General features: G+C 44.8%; 1 protein-coding gene across 1 annotated transcript in view; it reads right to left on the bottom strand.

Annotated features, from left to right (window-relative positions):
- Positions 1–15749, bottom strand: part of LOC135373277 (alanine aminotransferase 2-like) — an 85800-nt gene that overhangs the window by 16899 nt on the left and 53152 nt on the right. The window contains exons 8-11 of the mRNA XM_064606505.1: positions 14459–14592; positions 14286–14394; positions 11701–11766; positions 7272–7427 (exon numbers count right to left, since the gene is read on the bottom strand). Of these exons, the coding sequence (XP_064462575.1) occupies positions 7272–7427; positions 11701–11766; positions 14286–14394; positions 14459–14592 (465 nt within the window). The remainder of the gene's footprint in view (positions 1–7271; positions 7428–11700; positions 11767–14285; positions 14395–14458; positions 14593–15749) is intronic.

Below are 15749 nucleotides of genomic sequence, written 5' to 3' on the forward strand. Positions count from 1 at the left end.
ATCAAATGACAATTGAAAAAGCAGCACCCACATCAGACCAAGCGTCAGACTTCGTACGTTATTTTTTTAGGACATTTGGATGATTGAACTCTACGACATGACCCAGTGAAACCAGCATGGGAACTCTAAGAACCGGACAAACAACGCGAAGGAAGCATGGCACATTCTGTATGCCCTTGTTTCTACTGACAGACTACTGTTCTTCATTAACGGAAACTTTATTTGTGCACACAGACTCGCAGTGTCAAATTTCAGATACAGTATGTCCTTCCTATTCCTGAGAGAAATCAACAACATTGCAAGAACAGGCCACCCAAGTATCTACAAGTCTATCGAGATCGTGAAAAGCAATGAGGCGGAGGTCATGACAACGCTACTTCAAGCACACAATGGAGCAAAACAAAGAAAGTGGGAGAGGACATATTCTAACATTTCATGCATTGAACATCAATTGGGAATGCTTACTCTTGAATTTAACTAAGCAAATGTACACAGTTTTGTTGTATATAATTTGTGTTGTGAAATAAAAAATGTGTCTGTTCTGTAGGTTCATTTACTCTCGCACTACGGATCATTAGTTAGCGCTCACTACACTGCCCCAACTACCAACACCTTATGTAAGGTAATTACAGTAAGAGGTGTGCTTGAAGTGCACTATGAAACAAAATTTTTGGAAATGTGTTATGACACCACCAAGATTTCGGGAGTTTATTTTGGAACTGTGTCATTTTGACATGCATCTTTTTAGTCCATGTTCAACTGAAATGTATTATTCAAAAACGAGGACTTTGAGAATGTGTTATTTCGGTACAGTTGTTTTGGGAATTTATTTGGAACCACGTCATTTTGGTACCCACACCTTAGAATTGAACAACCCAGACGACCATATCTACGAATTAAAGTCCTCTCAGCTCCCCACCAATGATTGTTATCGGCATGGAAGCATTATCAATAAGCCTGTGCTACCTGGAGCAGCTGGAACCTTCCGGAACTTCTGCTTACCCTTAACAGAACCATCTACGCCACTTCTTGTATATCACAACTTCACCCAGTCCTTCTTTAGTGGGGCATGTCGCAGGACACAGAACATGAGATTAATCAACCCCTTTGTTTATGTGATACAGGTGGGATCCCATAAATTGTTCTCTTGCAGTCGGTCTGATAACTACTTTCGCATTGTGCTGTTGTGCCACCAGTGCTTAAGTTGTCATTTTACATGCACCGTGAAACTTTTTTTTGTGAATCTGTTGTCGCTGGCTGGTGATGTTGAGCTCAATCCGGGCCTCTTACCCCTCGAGTTCAAACACGATCTTCACAGTCTCAATCGGGCAACAGTCAGCCAACAATACCTTCCCAAAAACAAACTGAGATAAGCTCAATAGTTTACAGGCTACCTTGGATATACTTCCTTGGATACTGGGTCAGCGTTTCTCTGAAGTTTCAGAACATATCAGCATGTCAGCTAATATATCGGATTGTAGAGCAAATACAGCTGCGATGCAGTCTGAACTTGCAGTCCTGGTTGGAAGGATGGATGATATGAAAAACCAAACACGACAAGGTAACTTAATTTTTTACGGCTTCAAGGAAAAGCCTGATCAAACTCAGTGTGGTCTGCCTACACTTATAACTTCTTCCTGTAAGAATATCCTAAGTGTATATGTTGAGATTGATGAAACTGAGCAAGTCCATTGCTTAGGCCAGAAGGCACTGAACAACCTGTTACAGCTAAGTTTCTGAATTTCAAGAAGGTGCGGGAAATGCTGTCCAATGTGTTCAAGCTCAAATCTATCTCCTAGAGTCCCTGTCTCTGAGGATTTTTTACCCACAGTTAGAATTGCTAGAGGCGAGTTTTCCAGTTTAGAAGACCAAAATATGGTTCTGATATGGGAGCCAGATTTGTTTTCAACAAACTGCATGTCAGCAGTTGCACTTACATCTACGACCCTAAGTTTGACAAAGCGATTCTGTTGAATGCTCCTATAATAAGGGTGTCGAACCGCTAAAAATACGGGTTCGGTTCGGGTTGCTTAGATTTCGTTACGGTTCAGTTACGGTTCGGCCACGCCAAAAATCGAACCAGTTCACAAACCGGTTCGCTGCCCCGAACCGGTTCGCGAACCGGTGCAACGCTACCATTTTATATCTCCCATAAAACTGCTTTTATCAGGAAATGCGTGGCTAATAGCTTACCGCTGTTGTCTGCATTGACGTTTTTAGTGGTTAGGTACTTCCTTTAGCGAGAGAAAGGAGAAATGGATGAACACTTGCAAATAGCGTCCACGCTAATGAAGCGGCGTGTCCTGCTACTTTCTGTTCCCAAAATCTCTTTTTTCACACGCACAATGCCAGCAAAATACACTTAAAGGAAGCCGAATAAGATGGATTTTATAAAGACAACGGTACTTGCCGGCACACTGCATTCGCAGCGTGAATCTATCTGAAACCGTACTGAAGCATGTCGAAAATGAGTCTGCCAGCCTTGCTCTGTCCGAGCTCACAGCAGTGTACCAGCTAATCCACAATACAAAGGCAATATGTCACGACACAGCTGCACTACCAGTAAACAGAACTACGTACATCTACTTTTCAAACCACGACCAATCAAATAGGCACCGCTCTGCGTACGCTCCTTCTCCACTTCTCATGTTTCTGACTTGATTAATTTTTACTGCTCACATGTAAAGGAAAATGTTGGGCGCTTGCTTAATTACATATTCTTCCTATAGAGCTACGCAACTGGCCTATCCGATTACTGCTCCATTCGTCCACGTGGCGCGTCCTCTCTGAAGAGCAGACGCCGCAGCACGTGCGTAGGGCGCTTGCCGCGGCGGTCACAAGGACAACTGCGCTTCAACGTGTTAAAAAAGACTCTGAAAGCATACCTACTATATGTCCTCGTTCGACTGCTAGGTGAAAATTTGCGAAATCCATGATATACAGTCGAACCCGCATATATCGAACTCGAAGGGGATCGGCAAATAATTCGATATATCGATAATTGGATATATAAAGCGTTCGTATTTTAACAGGCATTCGCGCGTGCCATATTAATTACCATTTAATTGGGATAGTATGAAACAGGAGCTTACCGATCTGCATGAACGAGAGCAGAAACTACACAAACAAAGCGGGCAACAGGACAGTTAACAACATTTATTTGGGACGAAAGAACTCCGTGAGTTGGGCTTGTCTCTTGTTGCGAGCCATGAAGTCCATTACACTACTTTCGATCTTCTCGAGGCCTCCTAAATGAGAAAGTCCAGCTCCTTCTATTGCCCCGCAGCAGCGACGAATGGTAGCGAAAGCCGAAGCGATCTCGGTGGCTATGGGCATGGCATGGTCGCTGTTAAGACCTCCCAGTGAGCCTTCATCGCCGCTTGAATCGCCGTCGTCACCAGCAACGTCCGCTATGATGTCCGGATCCGTCATCTCTGCCACAACGTGCACACTGTCGTCGGCGCTTACAAAATCATGTGCCGTCAGATCAGTGGGAACGGCTTCTGGGAACTCTGCAACCTTTCGAAGCTCGTCGTCAAGAGCGTACTCGAAGTCGTCATCGTCGTCCAAGGCATCCGCACACGCCTCGTCTGATGTCCGCCTTGTTCCGAAGAAGCGTACTCAGCGTGCTCCGTGGGATGCCGAATGCTTGTGCTACCGAATACTTCTTTTCTCCATTCTCAACACGTCGGATGATGTCGAGCTTGGTCGCGAAGTCCAGGTTCTTCCTTTTCTTAGCGTCCATAGCTGCCTGATTCGTGCCAACTTTCAAATGGTGTCGACTACCAAAGGAATGCTCCGACGCCAGTCGCCACTGCGCACGTCTCGGCCACGCGCTGCGCACGGCCGGCACGGACGATTCCATTGCAGGTCGCGTGCGCGGGGAAGGTAGCATGTAGGCCTCCACAGCTCCCCGCATTTGCGGCAGTAGAAAAATAAAATCACGTCACAGTCACGTGGTATTACATCGTCAGGTATCATGACGGATGCCCATTGGCCAAAGGAGGATGCGCGCTCCGGGATTGGTTGATAACGTTTCGAAATATCTGACAGCTCACTTTTCGCGGGCAGTCTGGGCGGTCTGGGTCTGGGCAGTCGGCCAGGCGGGCAGCTCCAAGCAAGGTCGCTGCGTCTCCGCGGCTCGCCGATGGCGGTTGACCACAACGACCAAGAGGAAGTGTACGCGCGGGTTTGTTCGTGAGCTATAGTGACTCTGGCCATGTACTGATCTCTGATAAAGTGTCAACTTACGGACATTCTTGCCGGGTCGGAACTGGAATGCTTGGTGAGCTGACGCCTGAGGAACACTTTCGAGCGCTGTCGCATTTTCAAATACAGTGACTAAGAAGAGAGTGTTCGTAACGACAAAAGTATTTCCCGTGACTGTGTGACCTACGGTGCATCGCCAGAATGACAAGAAGATGCTCATCTGTGAAACGCACGCACTCGTGGACTTCGCTCGCCTCCAGAAGTAGACTGTATGTGTGCTTTGCAAGTTCGAACTTGGTTTGGTTGCTGTCTATTCAAGGAACGAAACGTCCTGTACACATGGTGAATATATGAGTCAAGCATTTGAGTTTATACGTTGCATCAATAAATATGTATTTCGCCTATCAAAAATGTCTTAGTTATTTTGGAATAACGGGCGCAAGGTATGAAAACCAGTAGAAGTCAATGGCAGCCAGGGCCGGCCGAAAGCCGAGCCAAACTGAGGGGTTGCTGATTGGTTGGCTGCTAGGCATCACGACGCATTTTCATTGGTCGTATGTCCAGTGTTGCCTGAATTATCTCAAACTATGGGCTATGGGCTCTATGGGGAGCTGTGGGCGCCTGGCATGTAGCATGACCCCGTGATTTCTCACTTCGGAGCGTGCGAAACAAAGCTCCGTGGGGTCACTAACTTCTCCCGTTGGCAGCCTGCCCTCATTTCCAACTCCTTTACGTGTGGATGACTTCATCCCTAATCTCCAAGCCGCGCTTTGTCCTTTTCATTCGCGAAAAATGTGCGAAAGTTACTAAGGGCGCGTCATAGGATTCCAGCGGTAGTGTGATATAGCCGATAACAGCGGTGCCGGCTGTTCGATGTAGACGTACAGCACGCCTATACATTTACATGCTATTTCCGAGGTGATGTTTCGGATGTTCGATATAGGCAATAATTTGATATAACCGGGTTCGATATAGTCGGGTTCAACTGTAGAGACCAATGTGTCCTTGTTCGGGGATTGAGAGGCACTTGAACTCTTATGCTGACTTCTTTTATGTCCGAACCATTTTGTTGCGAACCGGTTACTGCTATTATTTTTCTGGTTCGGGTCCGGTTCGGGTTCAACAGTGTCATGAAAATTGCGGTTCGGGTTCGGGCCACCAAATGCTGGGTATGATTTCACTGCCTGACGGCTCTGACGTCATGGGGGCTCCCCATCTCCGGGCGGCAAAAGATCACAGAATGGCCAAACTCTCCTCATAAACGGCTCTCAACATTGGCATGTGGCGGTGCCATCTAGGAGAGGACCGAGGAGACTGTAGTTCGGTGTATGAGGCAAAGGCATAAGGGGCCATGGAGACAGTGTGCACATGGTACCCGTCACGTGGGATCTCTCTCTTTCTCACGTCACCACCTCCAGTAGCAGTTGCGCTGCACTCCCGTGTTCTTTCACGATGGGCAAGCCCAGTAAACGAAAGTGCTTTCGTTGGAGGACAAGCAAGATATCTTGAACATGATAGAGAAAGGTGAAAGGAAGAAGGGCATCGTTAATGGACATGGCATACTCCAGAGCTCGCTTTCAACGATCTTGAAGGCGATGGACTGTATTCGTGCTGCGTTGAAAGAACAAACAAGTCCATCGTGAAAGAAGTCGTCAAAAGCCCTCCAGAAGATGATGAGGAAGAGTAGCAAGCCATAAGATTTTGCCTGACCTCTGTCACCCCTTATCAAAAAGGAGGAGAGGCTAACAAATCCATCGTGAAAGAAGTCATCTGTAGCCCTCCAGAAGATGATGAGGAAGAGTAGCAAGCCATAAGATTTTGGCTGACCATTCTCATCCCTTATCAAGAAGAAGAAGAAGAAGATGAAGCAGCTAATGAAGAAGCTACATCGCGGGCGCTCGGAACCGTGCACGCATCTTTCACAGCTCCCAGCGCCCGCGATGTGCTTGTGACACTGACGTTGGTTGAAAATAAAGTACGAACAAAGCTCACGAACTCCTTCAACAGAAAATAAATATGGTATAAGTGCCTACTCATGTCTAGAGCTAAGTTTCTGCATGCTAGGTGGCCATCTCCGTGGTAACGAACTTTCAGTTTAAAAGTAAGTCGCAGATTTTTGTTGGCTTCGTTATACTGAGGTTTAGCTGTAATACCTTTTTGCTGGGGCAAGGAGTTCGTAGGTTCAACGTTAGTAGCATTATCCTTCGGAAGCAAAGAACTGGGATAGACACTGGAAGAATCAAGGGACATAGCAGCAGGTGTGTTCGAAGCTGAAGCTGTAGATTGTTCGTTGGAGGCACGTTTTGTACATCAAGTGCATTTGTACAAACAGACATCGTTCTTCCAAAGCAGATAATGCAGATAATCCGAATGTGTGATGTTAATGCACTTGCAATGAAACCGTCTCCCACATGTGCCAGACATGAGCTTTCACAGAAAAAAGTGAAGCATGTAGCACACACGTTTGTACCTGGCGCCATCTTGCTCAATTACAATTATACTAGTAGCATAAACTGTTTGAAGGAACAGCTAGGCCTGCCTACTTTTTATGTCTGCAGGAAAATCGATCGTTTTTGTTTTTTGCACAAGATTTACTTTGAAATGTCTCACAAGAAACAGTCGTAGCCACGCAGAAACGACCAGCCAGGCAGAGGTGGGCAAAAGCACTCACGGACTTTGCCTTTCACCTCAATTTTTGCAAATAGAGGTTTCTCCTCACTTTTCCTTACCACAGAATCATTTCTAAAAATTTTCCTCATCTCACATCTGTCCTTTTCGTGGAAATTTTCCTCGTCTCGATCTTTTTTGTGTTTTTTGGTGAGGGAACCACTTGTCCTGTGTATCGATACATGAGGAAGGAAATATATGCAAATGAGCAACAAACCACCCTACTTTACAAGGTGCTTCTGGGGTCTCTGGAGGCTAACCATTGCACAGAATGATACCATTGTCACTCCTGTTGAGTATCAATATCAATCTACCCAATCTCACTTTGAAAATTTCTAACCAGATTTGTGCATAATCTACAATTAAATGAGGGTTGTCATTACCTATACACTTACTTTGGCCTTGTCAATGGCTTTCCGTGGAAGTGTAAAACGTGGGAATGCATACATAGCTCCTGCCACTTCATTGCACCGAAAGCCTTCAAAAGAGTTGAACGTGTCTGCAACCAACCTTGCTCTTTCTTTCAGTGAACTAAGTACCTCAGTCCTTTCCTGGAAAAAAAATGTTCAGACATGGAACCTTGAGAATTTGGTAATGTTTGGTAATCATGGAGAAAGTTGGTGGTAAATTCATAAAACTGCTTTTAAAGGATGCAACATCAAAACAAAACTACATTACACAACACATGCACCTCCGTTCAAACTATGAATTATGCTTGCGATCTTCCAAGTTTATTCTACAATGTGAGAGCTGTTGGTGTGTTTACTTTTGTCCATCCTCATCTCGTTTGCAGGTCTATCTCCAAGGCGCGAGGCGCAAGAAATACACAACGTCTTTGGTGAGTGCGGTAGGCGAGAGGTACGAGAATGCCACTGTCCGCAAGCCAACACTTAGCTTCTGTTTGGGCGGGGTGCACACCAGTGGATTCTGGTGCCGGAGGTGCTGATCCTCTGATTGGACAGCGCTGCTGCTCAAGCAGCGGCACACGAAGGTCTTGCACGGGCTGCATCGCTGATTGTGTCGAAAGAACAAGGAACTTGAATGACAACTCACACCTGGCTCTTACACTGACAAGCATGATTTCCTTGTTTGTCAAGGTCAATGATGGCATGTTGACGCACGAGCCACGCAAACAAAATTTGAAGGGCTTCACAAGCAACCTCGGACCGCACATGAAAGATTGTGACTGCATCGCCGAGCTCAAGGGTGCCAAGATAAGGCTGTGTTCAGGAAGAAGACAAGAAAGAGAAATGTATGAAGCCTTTTTAATACATCAGGGGCATGACTCATGTGTCAGCATGCTATCACTCACAATTGACAAACAAGGAAATCATGTTTCTTTCAGTATAAAAGCTGGGTGTGAGTTGTGTTGTGCTTGTGTGTCTCGCCTTTGTTTTCATTCTTGTATTTCGTTCTGCGCACCCATGACTGTGGATGATTACCAATGCGCCCAAAGCAGAGTACTGACCAAAAGAACTGCCTGAGCATGTTTTGTTGCGCTTATATAGGCAGAACCCGTAGACTGAGCGTGGCTCAACGGACTGCTCTCGTAGTACCTCTTCCTTCACTTTTCTCTTTGTCCAGTCTTAAAGAGCCAAGTATTGAGGGAAAGGTTGACAGAAAAAGAAGAAAACGTTGTAAGAGGGAAAATATTCCAGTGGTGCTTTGTGATTACTAGTGTGGTCCGAAAAGCAAGGCTTTGTCAGATGATGAGTAACGTGGGATAATCAATGTCACGTCCATGGCCGAATAGAGAAATGATGTTCCTATCCGTGACTTACGAACATCCTGTGGTTGCCATGTAGGAAAGTACGGTTCACACAAAACTTACTTCTTTCGTACGCTCCTGAACGGCAAGTACGGTGATGAAGTTTGAACTAATTGAAAATTGCGGAACGTTCAATAATAAGTAGGTAGTATTACACAACGTAATAAGTAGGGCCCAGATTTTTAGGCATTTGCCTATAAATGCCTAGAAACGCTTAATACGACATTTTCGGGGTTGCCTGCCTTTTTATGGACTGTATTAAATTGTAGCCTGTTTTTAACATTTTTAGACACCATAAGAGCGTTTTTTTAGAGGTGTAGGTCCGAGTGCGGCTTTCAGGCTCGTGCTGACAACAACAACAGATGATGACGATGAGATGGGGTGTTTCACCGCTGTGTTGCTCGTGCTGCATTTTGCTTTCCATTACTGCGTGTTTGTGCCTTTTGTTCCTGTTTTGCGTACATTCGATCCAAAGATTAGGCCTCTCTTGGCATTTCAAGATAAACGAAGGTGGAAAATTGAAAATTCAATATAGCGTTGTTTCCCGATTGCCTCGGCATTCATGCACCAGACATCAAGGCTTGTATGGTACTTAGCATAGTGAACATTTTCGATGTGTACACAAGTATTGGAACTGAGTAAACCAACATCAACACCATAATTAGGGTCTGAGGTTTTCGGGAAATATTTTTTGCCAAATTCAGTGGGTAAAAATCGGGTGGAAAACAGCAGCATGAAATTCAGGTGAATTCGGGTGTAAAGTTTCTGGAATTATATGATACAGGTAAAAATCGAGTTTATCAGGCTCGTTATACATATCACAAATGTAAAAAGAAAACAGCTTCCAAACTAAGTAATAACACTGTCTGCGACGAAATGAGGAGAGTGTTAAAAGGCAATTTTGAATGGAATGGTAATTCAAATCTGCATGGTAAGGCAAACCTGCACATGGATGAAAATGCTACTTCACTTAACGTGATGTCTTCACGTAGGAGAAAAGAGCGTCCGGGTTCCATTACGTTCGGCGCGCCATCACCAATTCACGGCAGCACACAGCCATCCCGAACGGTCGCGACAGAAGTGGAACTGCCGGAAGCCACGCGCTCAGCAACATTTTTCTGACAATTTCACGAGTGCGCGGTCAGCGTGCGTGTGACCTCGGAAAACCCAATTTTTTAACACGCACGGAGACTGTACGCCGGAATCTGTTCACTGCTGATATCCACGCGTGAACGTTTGTAGACAACGAATGTGGCAACATTGGCGCGCGTTACTTGCTCTGTTCGCGTCCCATGCGCTTCGGGTGGTCATCCACGGGCGTTTCTTTGCCATGCGTACAAAGACGCACGCGTGCCGCCACGGCTGCAATTTCACCTCCTTCTGTCGGTGATCCCTCTCTCCCTCCCAATGCCGCAGTCGTGCGCCTTGGTTCTGCGCTGCACAACAAGAGGACCCTTGGTTCGGGAGAAATCAGATTTTACTTGTATCATTAAATGTGCGATTTGGGGAGTAAATTCGGTAAAGAATCGGGGAAAACCAGAAAACCTCAGGCCCTAACCATAATCCATCGTCTCACTTCAACTTCAAAATCCATCACTGGACTTTGGAGCGGACCCATCAAACACGTGATGGATTCTGAATCGAATGATGGGCTTTGCAGTTAATGTCAGACGATGGATTTTGAAGTTGTCCCGAAGAAGTCCTTTGAGATCCTGTAACTAATTACAGCCATGAAATTACTTTAGCAACTGCAGTGATGGAACTGCCTCCAAGCCCGCGGGCGCTGGCTCTGGCGCACAAAAAAAAACGCATTTGGCGCAGAATTTCACAGAATGGCGCACCTCCGCCGTATGTATTCCACTGCGTCCCGCGCGATACATCGTGTTTGCAATACATACTCTCCACTTTCTAGTGAATATTGGGGTTCAGGACATCTGGGAACAAGTATCGGCATGTACGGTTCAAGTCCCGAATGCTCAATTGCTCGCGCTGTCCTTACGCGCCTACACCCTGCGAGCACGCGCGATGTTACGCAGTAGCGGAAATCCTGGAGTGATCCATAGTACAGGCGCCGGCAACTCCAGAATCAGCGTCGTCAGTTATGCCTATCCACAATTAGTTAAAACGCAGTTGTTTAAAACCAACTCCCATGCAAACGAGCCAATATTCTATCGCAGGCACGTGACGTGTCCAATGCTCGGTAAATTTGCACCACCACCACCTTTCGTCCAGTACGCACACACTTGATGCACTAACAGTGCGCTTTATTGTTGACAACTTCTCTTTGAAGTACAACAACGTACGATTCTTGTATTAAGTTAACATAGAAAACATATTGCACGATTCCACGTTAGGGGTGGTGGAGAACACACACACTGCGGAGAACACTGCGGAGAACGGGAAAACGAGGAACGAACAAACAGCGAAGTTTCACGAGCGCTGCGCAAAACACAGCGATGACAGGAAACCGGATGATAACTTTACGCTACTTGTGTAACAAACAGGCGCTGCTAATTATGTAGCACCTGTTTCTTACTCAAGGAACAGAAAAAGTAGCACCAATTTTCTTTTGTTCGCCTATTTATAAAGTGATAGTGAAAGCTTAATTTTGAACACCCTGTATAGTGAGCTACTGGGGGAATATCGGTAGTCCTGTACATTCCTTTGTACAAGGATCGACGACACAGTATTCGGAGCGAGTATACTTCTCACTTATTGTTGCGTTTTTTTCTTGGGGCCTGTGACTTGGCGTCGACTTGGCGTGACTCGGCTTCGTTGTTCAGATGCATGACGAGAATAGAGAGGGCGCGGGAGCATCGCTCACGGTTTTTGTTTCGTGTTCATGCGTTCGAACCAGGGCATCTTTGTTCGGCGCAGCTGTGGGTCAGAATTAGGGAAAAATGCTTTTTCGGCGCGGGGTTGCGCAGGCAATCCCAAATGGCGCACTTTGGCGCAAATGGCGCAGCAGTTCCATCACTGCAACTGCTTCATAAATCTCATGGTAGCAAGCAGAATAAGTCTAAATAAAATAGTTATGTACAAATGTTTGCATTCACCTTCATGTAGAGATCATAGGACGGATCACCAGGTTTCGGTGGATTGACAACACAGTCCATTGCTGCCTGAGACAAAAAGAAGCAAAGTACAGTTGAATAGTATCGTGATAAGTAACTAGTGTGTACTTATCACTTAAGACGGATTTGGATGGGTGTAATGAAAAACAACAAACATGTATAATAATCTCAGCTCATGGTTTGAGACTAGAGTTCTGCATAGCCTGTCCTGTGACTCCACAAACCTGACGTTGTCATCATATGTGCATATGTCATCACGTAGATTTAGTGCAACGTTGTGGTGCATGAGAACCATGAAAAACGAAATATACAGTTATTGCAAAAAATATTCCTAGGAGTTGGCCTTTGTGCTGCTGTGGTTGCAACTGTCGCCTACCTGCATGCCAGGGACAGAACTATGTTGAACAACAACATTATTTTGAAGATGATGAATGGGGAACTTCATCACCACGGGCGACACTCTACCCTATTGCTGGTGGTGATGTGAGGGAAGAAATAATGAGCCCCTTCACAACAAGGATCGAAGTCCTACGGTGTTCAAAAAAGGTCAACAGAGCTTTGAGGGCAGAGCATTGGTGGGCAGGATTTGGCCAGGGACCAAGCAATTTTGATAGAGAGAGAGGGGGTGAGAGTCCAGCTGACTAAGAGACCCAGAGAGTGTGGTTCGGGAAGGTTGATACTGTGGGCAATGAAGAAGAATGTGCTCTAGATCTTCTAGAGCACTGCAGTGACAGCATCTTGAAGAGTCAACTTGTCTCAAGCGGTAACGTCACTGAGCTGTAAAAACAGCATGAAGTCGCATTCGATGAATTTATGCAGCATTTCTTGGATAATCGAGGAGTAGGATATGACAATATTTCGATACAGCTTCTACCGCTGCACCAACTAGGATGACAATAACACTGCAAAGTCACTTGAAACTGCACTAGCTGTGGTTACAGGTGATACCAACATACATATGGCCTTATGTCAGACCTGCATGGAGAGATTTTACTCGTGAGTACAATAAAGTTTTGAGGCGTGCAAGCAGATTTTTGTCGTGAAATGAAAGAAGCGCTGAACACGAACGTCACAGAAACAAGCACAGCCATACAACATCATCGATGATCGCTGTTTTACTGCGAGAGTGTTCCAAACTATGCATTACCATCAGGGACGATGGTTTCACATGGGACACCACCTGTGAGAGCACCGTGTGCGGTTTCTTGCCTACACAACAAATGCGGAAGGCATTATCAGTGCAAGATGGGAGCACTTGCTACCTTCATTTCCCTTCTGAGATGTGCTCAAAAGTAAACCATCCCACACTCTGACCATTTCATTGCCCTTTACTTCCATTTATTTCACCAGCACTTGCAATGTCAACACAGGTGCTCACTGTCCATAAAAGATTTTAGAAGTGCAAATTGTTTTTGCAGTTTTCAGCTTGCCTCATTAGAACAGCAGATTTCATTGTAAAAATAATTTGACTGTACTTGTGCATATAGGCATGTACGCCTTATGCTAAGCCTATGCTACATTAATGCGTTCCTTATTAGCACTTTTCAAGCGTGTCCTGGGGCCTTTTTCTAAGAATCAACAGAACACAACAGTGACCATGCTAGTTTTGGGGGCTTAATTGTTACATTTAGAAGCCTTTATCTTGTGACCTGATATTCAATGTTCAAAGGACAATTTTGCTGATAATCACATTCGGCTCGTATTGGAAAATTTCAATATGTATTAGCACACCTCTGGTGTTTAGGGGAGTGAGTGTAGCTACTAGACGTGCTACTGATGCAATTGGTGTGTTGTACATGTCTGCATGTCTTGTAGCATGGCAGGTTGCACAGGTGTCGTGGGTAGTGGTAATTTTAGTATCTATCTTAGTACTAGAAACTTTGGTACAGTAATTACTTTGCTGCTCTTTAACAATTCTAAAGCAAAATATGCACGTTTGTTGTGCCGCTTCTGTAAATATGCATTCTAGAGTTAATTGCAATGTCCCAATGATTCTCCGGGAGCTCAACAAAATGTCAAAAAAGGGTACTGAAAAAACATTCAGGAAGCAGTGACTTCTAACCTTCATAATTTACCGAAACACACCTGGAAGCTTAAAATTTCTAACAGGATTTTTTCTTGCGCTGAATACACCTTCGACAAAAATTACGGCATCTACTGTACGAGCATTATTTTGTATAGAGTGGAGTGCATAACCCTACAGTTCAGTGTCATTCATCAGACTTTGTTCAAGGTATCTGTAAAGTTGGAACTCTACAGGCATGGTTCCTGGTAATTTCCCCTCTAGTATTTTGCTGTCATGTGAAAAAACAAAAAAACAACAAAGCATACCTCCAGTAGTAACTTGCCAGATTGCAATTTTATGATGTCTGTAACAGGTTTGGCAACAGGTGCAGAACAACCGCAACTATCAGAGGAAATTGTCACGTTTCAAATGTATTTCTCCATGCTCAAACTACGGATATTTGCAAAATTACGTTTTGCATGGTTTGGTAAAACCCAAAATAGACAACTAGACTACAGAGCTCCAGACTTTAAATCTAAGACAACAAGAAAATGTGACCCACCTGCCCGAGGACTGAAGAACAGAGTTTTGCTGAAACTGACTTGAGTAGTACGCTTTTCACCTCTGGATTCAGGTTGATTATTTCGACATAACCTCCACGTAGGCCACACCTACATGTGACAAACAATGTTCAAAAAGCTCACATTAAAAGTAGCACAACATATATATACTTACTCTCCCATGTATCCTTTTGATGCTGACATGAAGGAAGCCAGCTCCATGCTTCTGAAAGGATCTCCCATATCGTGCATTACTTTACGGAAGCTATGAAATTCTGCACCCTCTGCGTAGATGTTATGCTGGTACACCTGTAATCATAGAAAGTGAGAATAAATTGGCCATTTATGCATAAATATGCTAGGGCTGTGCGAATAGTAAACATGACCGATACTAGTAATACAATACATACTTATGCTGATACAATACAATACTGTATTACAATTGAAACATGGCAGTCGTCAAAAAAGCTGCACAGTGGCGGTACTTGAACCATGTACCTCTCGACTGCCCGTCTAGTGCGCTAGTTATTTATTTATTTAACATATATACATAGAAACCCTAGCCGAGGTGTCAATAGTGAATGCTAGTCGAGACACCCGCGACATGGCAAAAGAAAATCCATCGATCCCGCTATAGTGCACTTTCCATCGAAGATTACAAATATGAAATCAAATACAACAGAATGAAACATGGTGGAAAGTAATTGTTCTGAGGTTGAACATACAAACAGACAAACACAAGCCTCAAGTTGTCTGGGAATATGAACAGTTGGGAGTTGGTCAAGGCGCTCAGCTGGTAATCGAGAGATGTGTGGTCCTAATGCTGCCACTGTCTGGCTTTTTCTATGAGTGCCATATTTCAACAACATAATGATTTCAAGCACCTATGTTTATTGCAATATACACAGCACATACAATCTTATTTTGACAACCACAGACACAGATGTAGGAGCAAGCATCAACTATGAAAGAACGAGGAAAAGGTTGCCACTCCCAGCAAGACAATTTACACTGTTACAGATGTTCAAGGAGAGACGCTACATTTGATGCAGTCTGATGGACTCCTGGACATGTACAGCATGCTTAGCAGCAGCACCTTGAGCTCAAAGATGGATGTAAGATGGTGGCAGGTCAGGCTCGAAAAGCCATAGTTTGTTTTGCTGGTCCCGTCAGTTTTTGTCCTCCTGTGTTTAGCAAGACATCTCTCGAAAATGACGTCCTTGATGGCTAATTGTAGCGAGGCACTGCTGCTCTCATTAGAGCCTCGCACCTCCACCTTCAACAATGCTAAAAAGGATGCACATTGACTGCTATCATTCCAGTTATCTTTTGCATCAAAGCCGCTGTGCTCTCACATGTGGCAGCAGTCGATTTCGCTTTATGACAAAAGTGATGGCTGAGGCACACGCCATCCCTTTCACAATGTTGCATTTAAGAAACTCACTTAGGATACTGGAGAGTGATTT

The sequence above is a fragment of the Ornithodoros turicata genome, unplaced genomic scaffold, assembly GCF_037126465.1.
Source record: "Ornithodoros turicata isolate Travis unplaced genomic scaffold, ASM3712646v1 Chromosome23, whole genome shotgun sequence".
In the NCBI taxonomy this organism is placed as follows: domain Eukaryota; kingdom Metazoa; phylum Arthropoda; class Arachnida; order Ixodida; family Argasidae; genus Ornithodoros; species Ornithodoros turicata.